The 12,520-nt window shown below is 32.1% G+C and overlaps 1 protein-coding gene across 1 annotated transcript in view; it reads right to left on the bottom strand.

Annotated features, from left to right (window-relative positions):
* Positions 1-4,310: 4,310 nt before the first annotated feature.
* Positions 4,311-12,520, bottom strand: part of LOC129219225 (uncharacterized) — a 42,785-nt gene continuing 34,575 nt past the window's right edge. Inside the window, exon 2 of the mRNA XM_054853549.1 lies at positions 4,311-12,109. Coding sequence (XP_054709524.1) covers positions 8,378-11,989 — 3,612 coding nt within the window. The 5' untranslated portion in view covers positions 11,990-12,109 and the 3' untranslated portion in view covers positions 4,311-8,377. The remainder of the gene's footprint in view (positions 12,110-12,520) is intronic.

The following is a 12,520-nucleotide window of genomic DNA, read 5'->3' as shown; positions in this document are numbered from 1 at the left end:
CAGTACAGATGATAGGCCTTGAGTTGTGCTTTTAGTTAAATTTGACTAAATATTCATTGGCGTGCAAAGGGGGGGGGGCAATATTTTAAAACTAGGAGTAAACTAAATGGAGGTTGGCCCGGAAAAGTCATTTGTGACGGTCCCAAAATTTGTGTACGATATAAAAATATTTGTGCACAATTCTTTAATCTTTTTGCTATCCACACGAGATTTAATTCCAAAGAAGCCCCATAATGAATGAACATTATGGTCACTAGCCAGAAATGATTATCTGAGGGAAGGGCGGTCATAACAGTCCTTTTATGTGTATAAAAGTCCATGTTGGGAATGATAATATGACTAAAAACCAAGGGTGACTTAAAACCAAAGAGGGATGACATTTAATGCCCCCTAGTTGTATCCATTAAAAAACCATGATTTGTTATGTTCAGTTTAAAAAATTTGATTTTTTGTGTATAGTCTTATAATTTTTTTTCTTGTCTATCCAATAAGCAGAACATGCCGCGAAACTTTGAAATCTGATAGTGAGTAGAGTTATTTAGGGGCAAATGTGAAGAATTGAAGACTTTTTTTTTAAATACCATAAAGTAAAGAAATATTTTTTAAAAAAATCTCAAAAAATTCCATGATACAAAGAAAAGACAATAAATTGAGACATTTGACTCCTTTTAATAAGTCTAAAATTTTACATTTTATTTATATTTTGAGGTAAAAAGTATCGCCCAACATAGACATAAAGTTCGATATAATTTAATCTTCATCAATAATTTTTCAATATATATATATATTAGAAGCTCATCAAAGTTCTAGGCTCACCCTATTGAATGGGAGGTTTCACAGAAAGTTTTTAATACCATTTTCCATTATTTTGATCAAATTACCCATCATCTTCATTTCAAATTTTAGCATATATACCCTCTTTTTCTTTTTGTTCTAGGACATATGCTTTTTCGTTTCCCTGTGTAATCAGCCCTTACAATTTTAGCCATTAACGAAAGCAATTTTAGCTATTGGTTTAAAAAAAAGCCATTTGGAAGGCCCTAGGCAATGGCCTTTGGCCAATGCAGTAATCAGGCCCTACCTAAAATTAAATAAAAATTAGGTATAAAAGTACCAATTACCAAAAATTGTAATAAAGATATCAAAACCATTTCATTGTGAGCATCAGGAGTGCCCCCCCCCCCCCTTTATTTTTAGAAATTCCCCACAGAATGGTTAGCAATTGGAATGAGGAAAGGTTAAATGGCTCTGTGGAATAGAAAGAAATTACCTTTTTTACGACTCATAAAAAACGTCAAAAACTAACTTTCTAAATGTATTCATTTCCTGTTTTATGATCTATAGTACATCTTCATTCATTTTACATCTCACAGTTCATGGCAGCTCAGTTCCTGCACTATTTTGCAATTTTTAATTTTTTTTCCAGGGGTGCACATCACCCGAAGGACAGCGCAGTCTGCATCATGTTTTCTCATTAATATAATTTCTGAAGACCTCCAAAATTCAGGAACTTTTTTGACCTAAAACCAGAATCCCCTTCTGAAAGTTTTTCTGGACAAGTCACTGGCTCTTACAGTTTTAATTAGAAATCAGGCTCTGCCTCAAACCTAGACTAGCATTGCCTATCACATAAGAAATCAAATAAAAGAACATAAAATGCATTTTTGCATAAAAATTTGTACCCTCTTTAAAGGTTTACCAGTGTAATGCGTTTTCATAATATCCTGCTTCTTGTTTTTAGAGACGAAGTGTCAGTGTACGTGTGAGGGGGGGGGGGGGAGGGAACATAAAGATATTTTTCAACACTTTTTTGTGCGTATATGAGAGTTTTTCTTCTTATCGGTTTTTGTGTAAAAAAAATTCAAACTTTAATTTGGGGACCTTTTACATTCTTAAGCAGTTTCAATTATTGGTCAAACATTTAAGCATTCAACCTTGAATTCTCAGGACATATCGTTATCATGAGCACTAAAAATTGGGGGCTCAGGGCCCTTATTATCCCTATATGATAGAAGAGTCATTAAATGAAGGGACTCCTATGGTCCCATCGGCTCGAGCTGTTAAAAGCATTTGATTTCCCCCTACTCTTTGGGCGGTCTTCGTGGAAGCATTAATCCGAGATTGCTCGCGCAGGGTATGACATACCCACCTCTTTGCTTTCAATCAAATTTCTCCCCACCTTTTTTTGGAAGTGGACGATTCCTTGAGTAGCTGACCCATAGGTCATAACCTTGAAGGGGTAGAAACAGTGGAGACATTCTAAAATTAGTTTCTTTGGAATTGACTTCTACTGGTGTATCATACCCTACGCGAGTATTTCTGCTACAGTTCTGAACTAAAGCATACGCAATGCTTCCAAGAGACTTAAAATTAAAACTAGGATCTAGTGAAGACACTGCATCACCTGCTAAAAAAGCAAAGTCAACGTACAAAAGCTGTACTGAAAATCCCAATATAAAAGACAAATACCAAATTTGTGTGCGAAAAATGTGACAAAAACATTTGCATGGACCATATGGCATGCATTTGCAAAAAAAATGTAGAAATTCAATGCAAGTCTTTTAAGAAAGTATTTTATAATTATACTCTTTTCTCTTATTTGCATTTTCAACCTTTTTGAAAAAAAAAAATTGAACTCGAAAATACTAAAAAACCTCCTCGGGTATGAGATACCCTGCGCGAGCACTCCCGTTCGTTTTGGTTGCGCGAGCAATCTGGGGTTAATTTAAATTTTATCATTTTTTCTCCATTTCTTGTTCATTGTTATTATTTTTTAAATGTTATCTCCTTTTTAAGAAAAAAAAAAGACTACCTGCCTAATCTGTACAATCAAATCCCAGAAAACACCAAAAACGAATTGACAGAAAATATTCATTTACTGCATTACTCATTAAAAAAAGAAGTAACATTCAAATAAAACTTTCTTTAAAAATGAAAAATAAGAATGCCGCAAGCTTTTATTTGCGAGAACACCAATATAAAAAATATATTAAACTATGTGATGTTCACTCTTTATGATTTTTCAACACTTTTTTAACATACTAATTTAAAAATAGTTTGTACCATCTGAACTGTGACCAAGTTTAGTGCTTGTTCTGTCTTTATCTACATCTTTGTTGAAGTAAGTAATTATAATCTTCCAAGTGAGCGATAAATTGCCAAATATGGCAACCCTTCAACTTTTCCACTTCCTATTTTATTAGTCAGACTTGAGTTAAAATGATATTTTCCGTTTTCAAATTTGCTGCACCTTTTTTTCTTGCTCAGACTGTAGGGTGTATCTGTGCTAAAAGTGTGCGGGTATTAGCGCCGTTTTATACATACACTCTACCCTTTAGAAAATCCAGTTACATTTTCTCTCTCATAATTTAAAATTCTCCCCAGTTCATACATATACCACAAACATCAGGTACATGATGCTGTATCTCTATAAATTTTAATCAAGCAAATTAAAAGTAAGATGAAGCTTTGACTGAAAGATACTTTTTGGGCTCTTTTGAAAAGAATAAGACTGGGGGGGGGGGGGGGGGGGGGACAATGATAAATTGAATTTTTCCTATAATTAAAAAAAAAAATACTTAGTAAACTTGCAGTTCATTATTACATAAATACTTTTGAAAATTTATCGCTAAAGCTTTGTAAAAGTGTAAAATTCAGGAAAAAATTGGGGAGGAGGGGGGATCTTGGAACTGAATTTATACTGCATTTTTTTTATGTACAATATGCAATAATATTAATAACAATGAAATGCAACACTATTCCACTACTCTACAGTACATATGGTAATAATAATTACTATAACTAAAAAACTGAAGATTATGATAGTTGGTTCTGATGTGAAGTTCATCCGATTGATATCTATATTCTTCTGCATATCGAAGATCTTCACTTTTTCCTTACTTTTAAGAAACTTTATCTACCCTGGCTTAAGCTGAAGCAGCATGCTTAGAAATGTACACTATGTGAAATTAACTTTTGCATTTAGAGTGGAAAATATGGAGTAGTTATTTGTGTACACCAACAAAGCAATGATTCGCCTAGTACAGTATTAAAACTTCCGCACTTCAGTCATGTGAAAAGGATGAAGTCATTTTGAGAAACTGATATTTAGTAGCCACTATCGAAGATGATATGTACGCCCAGCAATTGCTTGACGAAAACTTTCGCGTTCCGGGCGAGAAATGTTAGCTCTAAAATTTGTTGCATTATACCGGTTTCGCGTAAATCGTATCACATTGTAGTGCGAGTCGACTGTATTGGTGAAATACTGGAAATCGATAGTTGAAAAATGAATTAATATTTTTCAGCAAACTGACATTTATTTATCAGATGAAAATGCATTACATTTAAGTTACACAAGAATTGGTGGTTTCTGAAAGAAATCCAATTCTGTTTTGGAAACCGAAATTAACATACAAAATAAGCAAAAGGGAATGAAATCTACCACACAATTAACATCACACAAATGTAACTACTGAAACACATTAACAGTATCAATTTTAAACTTTGACTTCAAATTCAATGAAAATGCAGTCATACCATCACCTTTGGTATTTTCCCTTCAAAATGACATACATTAGAAAAGCTACACAAATGACAACACTGGGTACTCATAGCAACTAGACAAATATAAATGTTTTAAGTATAATATTGTTTTACAGAAAAAGTCATCACACGGGATGCAAGTATTATCGTAACTACAACTCTGAATGAAAGTATTCCTAAATGCGCAACTTTTCCATTCATACAACACACAGATGCATTTACAAATCGACATCAAATGAAACTTACTTCTGTACACACTTGTGACATGATCATTTGATAAATAGTTTGCTCAACTACAATATGTATACATGAACAATGCACTTTTCCCCATGACAGAATCGGTGAATTCTAGTTCCTCTCAGCATGAAAATATTAAAAGACGGAGTGATGAACAGCTCAATCTCTCAACATGGTAGCTGCACAATCAACTGCAGTCAGGTTGTCAGAGATAAAATATCAAGTCCGACAATACCTCAAATATTTGTTGGTAAAAACAAATGAAACTAATAAAGCTACCAAAATGTATAATAGTACAAGAATAAATACTTCCCGTATTACTCAATTAGCTGAAAGATGTCTAAAAATACACATGAAAAATATGTATTCTATACAGCAATACATCATTCAATGAAAATACAGGTAACTTAATGCGTTGGCATAGATAGTTTTATGCAGATAGAGAAAAAAAAAAGATGCAAAACTGTTAAATTATTTTTGCATCTAATTTGGACTGCATTCTTTCTCTGTACATTAGTCCATTTGTTTCTCCAAGAATATGGTACAATCCATTAACTAAGTATTTAGTTAAGATAAACTTCAATCTAATTATTTAGTTAAGATAAACTTCAATCTACAGCGTTCATTAACAAATGAAATTCGAAAAATGAAAAACTTAATTATTTATAAAACATTATAACAGAAGAGAATTTGAATAAATTGTAAAAGGTAAAAGAAAACAATCATTTTAACGTGAAATGTATATGAAAAAAAAAACTTAGTTAAACTGAACAAATAATTGTATGACTTGAAGGAACTTATTAAATGTTCTCTTTAGAGAAGTGAAGCAAGATGACTAGCAAAGATCAATCAATCACAGATTAATTTATTAAGGTCAAAAGTCATACTTCTTGTAAAGTATTTGCAAATGAGTACAACTGATCGGGGGAAAAAGCAATTCAAAATCAACATTGGCATGCCTACATGAGACAGATTTTAATGAAAGTTTAATCTGTATGAAACTATGTTTAAGTTTTATAAATAGATAATTACACAAGCTCATTTCAAAGACCTTCTTAAAATAAATACTGCTTAGTAAAATATTAAGAGAATGACAATGATATTTCAAAATAAAACCTCTTCTTTTTTTTCTTTTGGATATACTAACTTCATTTAGAAATTACAGCAAGACAAAATTTTCTATTACATGCAACTAGTCTAGAAAATAACTTCTAGTCTAGAAATTAACTTCTTATTTTCCCTATTCATTGAAAAATCATGGCTCAAGAAATGAATTGACTATACAATGTGATTGCTATTATGCATATGCTTTTTCTTTAATAAAACATAAAATATGCAAAACTTCATTAAAAAAAAACTTGTCAAAGTTGAAGCGAGGTCAACATCTTTTTAAATGACAAGTCAACTAAAATATGAAAGCAATTTATCACTTGTAACAAAATTATTCGTAACAAAACCATAACTAAGATGCAGTAAATTCGCTAGGTATTTATGCACACATAACAGTGGCGCAATCAGAAAAGTTTTTTTTTTTTGGGGAGGGGGGGGGGTTCCTTCAAAAAATTGTCGAGATTATAGCCCTACAGTTCTAGTCTCCAATGTTAGGAAATCTCGTCATTTAGGGCGGCAATTACCTTGCCTCCCCCCCCACTCCCTCACCTTTGAAAGGTTCAATGCTTTTAAATATAAATGGGCATTTTTTTTTGTTATTTTCCGATAAAATTTGCATTGTATCAACTACTTTTACTCAATCTTTTGAAAATTAAAGTTGCCATATTTGGTAACGTTAGGGAATCAGCAATTTTTGGAAATTGAAGCTCCAAAAACACAATCTAAACTATTTTTGATGCTTCTAGAGCATGAAGTGTTCGGAGGCTCTAAGCTAGAATATTTTTGAATTTGAACCCTGGAAACAAGATTGGAGATTCTCATGAAAGAAGTAAGAAAGGTTGGACATAATCAACTGACCAATAACCAGCAACTATTGACTACTTTTAATTTAAAGTTTTCTTTAAAAAATAATTTTAAGTTTCCCCTCCCCCCCAACATTATTTATTTTTTCTTATTAAAAACTTTGGTTTGTTGCATTTTTCTTCTCTTTAATAATGAAGAATATTTTTGAAAAACATTCAACTCAACATTCTGGGGTGATCACAAACCCTGTGCCCCCTTCACCCCCTGATTATGCCACTGATACATAAAATTTTTTATCCATTAGTTTTACTACAGCCTCTGCATATCATTTCATCATTTACAAACCTAGGCTTAATTCTGAGCAATATAAAGTGATCTGAACATAATAAAAATTTCCAGAAAAAAAAAATGTAAGAAAAATTTAAAAAAAATAAATAAATAAATAAATCGTACATGACAGAAAGAGTTCATATATATATACCCAAAATAGTTGCTCAGAAAAATTTTTCAACTTGAGAAGGAAAAACTTAAATCTATGTTGTTTTTTTCTTTCAGTGCTGGACAATTCACATCTTAAATTTTTCATACACAATCACCCCTTTTCTGATTCCCCATTAAATTTAATTTTTGCAGACCCTCTGCAGAAAATTCTGTGCATTTGCACACCCCTACTCTTTTTTAATCCCTTACCTCCTTGCAGTTCTTGGAAAGATATCTCGCGCATTTGAAATACCTGGGACTGCTCAACCAGAGTAGTCATTCCAAAATTCCCATTACATAAAGTTTGAAATAAAAATAATAAATCCAGCAATAATATCCAATGCATTAAAATTTTTGTAAGTAACAATATTTTATAAAAATTTAATTTATAACAATAATTAACATGAAAAGTATTTCTAGAGTCACATGAAATCAAGTGAATAAGAAATACAGAACATATATCTCAAGCAAATTTATGCTCTTTACTCAAATGACTTTAGCCTAACAACAAATAAGAAAATTGGTTCAAAAAGCAGCCAATTAACTAACAAAATCTTGCTATGAGATTTAATTTAGAGCTTAAGAAGTTCTAACCATTTAAGTGGTCCAAAATTAAACACCTCCCAAAATTTGAGCTGAAAGTATTTTTTTGGTTATGTAATTATGTATCATGCTTTGGTAAAAGAAATATACGTGCAGTGATCAATACATAAGAACTAAAAGCACTAGTAGAAATTTACTTATAAGATGAAAACATTTAAAGTCAAAAGAATTTGCAGATTAAATTTAATCGTTGAACAAAAGGAAACATCAAATTTTAAATTACCTCTACAATAGCTCCAGATGATGCTCATAACTGAATAACAATTGAATGGCAGGAAAATTTTATGATACAGGAATGACAATGAAACCATTTGCATAAAAACATGTCACCTCAAATGTCTTAAAATTCAGAGCAAAATTTTAAAATCAGGATTAAAATTGTGCATATACAAAATATGCAATGAAATGTATAAAGATGCCATCTGTTGGTGAACACCTAGAAATAGGCATGATGATGTATAATAAAATTGCAAGAAACTGTACATTGCTGTAAAAACTTAAAAGCAAAATGAAAATGCTTTTTACACAAGGATCAACTGTCACTCATATGGAAGGTATGTTATTAGGCACTTAACTCCCCAATATGAAAGTTAAGGAATTACAGTAATCGAAGATGATGATTGCGATAGTCATCCAACAAGCGAGATGTGTAAGTGAGCGTTTCTATTTCAGGAATATTGTATTCTTCAGCAACAGATTCATCAACAAGACATAATTCAAATTCTATGACAAAGTCACAACCATTTTTGTCCACTCCAACGACTTTGCAATCATGCCATTCTAAATCTCCATCATCTTTAATGAAAGCACGACTAAGCTCAGAACCAATCAAATCATTAGGAGATGGGTCAACAATTTTTAAAAGTTTATTTTTATAATCTTCAGCAATTCTACTTTCAGGAATGTTGAAAACACCTTTTCCTTTGTAACGGATGAAATATGAATAGGCTCCATTTAACTTCTTCCTTGCAATGCATACACCTGTTAAGTTTTCTCTTGTTTGCTCAGATGCAATAGTATGACTTACAAGTTTACCAAGAAGCCAATGGAAGTTTTCTTTTGGCACAGCACTTGGAGAGTAATCTGCAACGGGCTTCAATTCTTCTGTATGAGTAAGCGAATTATATATTTCATCTCTCTTATTTTTGTTTTTAGCAGCTGATGCTAGTTCAAAAACGTTAGTTTCAGTTACCTCACATTCTTTCTTTAATATGGTCTTCAAATTTTCATAAAGTTTGTGAGCATTGAAGCATTCACCTTCAGAAGCCAAATCTAGCAAACCTTGACTGTGCTCTTCACCCAATACATGTCGCCGGAATCTTATTTGTGCTTTAAATGCATTGAGTTGATCACTTTCTGGCATATTTTTTATCTGAGCATCAATTTCCTTTTCACTTTTCCATAATCCACCCCATTTGATGAGATCATCAATCAATTTATATTTCTTTTCAAGTTGATTACTGCGCTCTTGTTGATTGTAAGGTTTAGCTTGTTCCATTTCAGTCAATTTAATTTTTCTCTTATATAAATCCTTCAACTGCTTGCTACAGTCCTTTCCAACCAAATCTTTTACTAATTCATAATTACCAGAAATCTTTGCATTGTCTTTGCCAAATAAATTATCTTTCCATTCTCCATTTCGAGTATTGTTACAGAAAGTAAGTGCTTCTGATGCAAATTGAGTTGCAAAATGCATACTCATCGTTATTTGATCAAAAAGTTTAAAATCTTCATGAAGCAATTTAATTACTTTATTGTCTTCATCAACATCCATTCCAGATTCGCCATTCATTTTCTCAAAATTTGAAGCCCCATACAAAAAGTACTTGGCATAACGCATAAAAGCTGTAAAAAGTAACTCCAGAAGTTCTTTTGTAAAAGCATCAGTAGATTCATTGTCCTTTATCAAACTAACATAAACTGCATCATGAGACACAGGCACATCTTCAAACAATCGTTCTTGTCCTTTCATAAATTTTGAAGAATCTTTCGCCCATTTTTCAAAGTTTTGCAATAAGGTTGTATATCTAAGACCAACTTCAACTTTGTCATCTTCTAATACAGTCCAGAAAGGTACTGCAACTAACTTGCCAAGCAAGCCTAAAGCTCTTGCTAAAGCATAACTATGCTTTTCATTCAATAACTCTGACAACGAGTTGGTAATATCTTCTTTTTCTTTCACTTTTTCAGAGAACTCATTTAACAAGCCAATTTCATGGTAGAACCAAATACCTGCAGTATTATGGAAAATAACATTAAAAATATTGCCTTTATGAGGAGCTAAAGGAACACTTTCTAATTTCTTTTCCTTTTTGATGAAATCTTTGAATTCCAAACTTAAATCATCTTGATTTTCTGCATCTAATTTCTCACAAAAAGTAAATATATCTTGAACTGTTTTACTAAAAAGCTGTGCAATTCCATTTTTTGAAAAATCCAAATTGGTACCACCAATACAGACACTTTCCCAAGCCAGAACCGTTACATCAGCTATTTTTGCTAAGCCATATAGAAAGTACAGCCCAGTGTAAAAATTATTCATCAATGTAACTTTAGTTTTCAAATTATCGTGCAGTTCACTAAATGTTTCAGACAATGTAGGCAACACTTGTTGCTTGTATGAGAAGAGGATTTCAACTAGCTTCTTATCCAAAAAATTTCGAGGATAAGCAAAAGCCTCAATAACTTTCATCAATTTGCCTTGAGCTGAACCATCAGTACCGCTTGTTTTAAAATTAATTATGTCCTGAAAAATATCTTTCAAGGAGTTTAATGAGGAATCAGGACTACCCTTCGAAATATCTCTAACTCCTAACTTGATATGAGTCTCATCACCTAAAGTAACATCATAATCAGTGTTTTCCCATGCGAATTTTACTGTGCTGTCATTACAAATTGAAGCTTTACGCATGTTAAGAACATCTAAAAATGCTTGAAGAGCAACAGCCATACGGGCTTCCATAAATATAGCTCCAGCAAATGATTGAGTAGGTATTTTATCTGTATTCAATGGTTCCAGTTCATCCAAAACAGTAAAAAGAATTTCATGAACATTATTGCAAGTCAAAGGCATTGATGTTAATTCTAAATAAATTGCCTTCAATGCATTTATAAACTTTCCCCCTTTGAATTCATCAATTTTTTCAGACTTCATAAATTCATCAACACCCATATTTGTTATTGTTGGCGACAAAGGTGGCACCGACTTCGTTACTTCTTCAGACAAGCACTGTTTCTTACTTTCTTCATTTTCATCACTTTCTTGTCTGACACGCTTCCGGTCAGTTTTGCTTTTCTGCCTATATTCTCGAGACACGACTTTTTTCTTGCGCCTCTCTTTCTCAATCAAGGTGACTACTTTGTGTTTGAACTCTTCTAAAGTTTTTTCAAATTCAAAATTAAGTTCATCAAATATACCTTGCTTGGTCTTGTTTCTTCGCACCATATAACCAACATCCAAATAGTTACCTTTATTGCTATTAACATGGTTTAAGCGTTCCATACAATCATGCCATGTAGACATTACACTACACCATTCATTTTTCAATTTTGTAACATCATTTTCTATACGACGTCTTTCAGAGACACTTGTTTTACTAAAATCATTCAATACTTGGCATTGCTTATTCAAATCTACCATTCTGTCATTCAAAGAAGTTATTACTTTTTTAACTGCTCCTAAATCTTTTTTTAATTGAATGATTTCTTCTCTGGCTTTCTTCTTTTTTATTTGTTCATCATCATCATCAGATGGTCCAGACATATCAATAGAATCATCATCATCTCCACCTTTTTCTTTCAGCACTTTTAAAAGCTTTGGGCCTAAATTTGCACTAACAACAGGCTCAAACACTGCAGGAGGATCTATACCCATTTCAGGTGGCAAATCAAATGGCCAGTTCATCAATCTCTCCATTTCTCCACGGTATTTATTTGGTGCTTTCATAAGTGTATTTCTCATGTTCAAAAAGCTCTCTATTTTCTCATTTAACTTTTCCTGAACTGTTTCAGTATTCTCACACTTTGCTTCAAAAATTTTTATCAGCCAATCAACAACATCTTTCATAGTTAATCTCTTGGAAGTCTTGTACTTTTTCAATTCAAACATTATGCCATTTGTGAGACTTTTTATTTCACAAGTCAAAGATTTTTGTCCATTAAGGACCTCTTCATCGATTCCCAAAGTCTTACAATGAGGACCTAAAGCCATCTTTAACGAAAAATTTATAACTTCTTAGAACTTCTTTTTTAAGAGAAGAGATTTATCATTATACAAAGCTTTATTAAGCTTTTTCAAATGTTTCCACAAAAACAATGCACACAGGAAAACCTGAAATAAAAGAGAAAAATTATTACTTCCAAATATAGAGCAATAGGGTCAAGTGGGGTAAAATGGGTAGTCAAAATATATGGTTTAAAACGCCAGTTTTTTAAAATTAAATTTGCATTTTTTTTTGAGTAGGTTATTATACTTGGCTGTTCTGAATTCCATATCACAAAATATATTTTTTCAATAAATTATTTTTTAGTGAGAGGTAACACTTTAAATTGAAGTCAATAAATTCAAGGCGCATGTTGTCTGCTTAAACTTCTCTCCAGCTCCTGATTTTTGAGGAATTTTTATTACTGTGTCATAATATCTTTAGTTGGACATATTAATTGCTGCTCCAACTTACAGGGAAGAAAAAAAATAATTTTTTCTATTTTTAATCTCATATTTTGAAGATGGGGTAAAATGGGT

The sequence above is a fragment of the Uloborus diversus genome, chromosome 3 (genome assembly GCF_026930045.1).
Source record: "Uloborus diversus isolate 005 chromosome 3, Udiv.v.3.1, whole genome shotgun sequence".
NCBI lineage: Eukaryota > Metazoa > Arthropoda > Arachnida > Araneae > Uloboridae > Uloborus > Uloborus diversus.
Note: the sequence above shows the minus strand (reverse complement) of the source record. Positions and strands in the feature narration are given on the sequence as shown.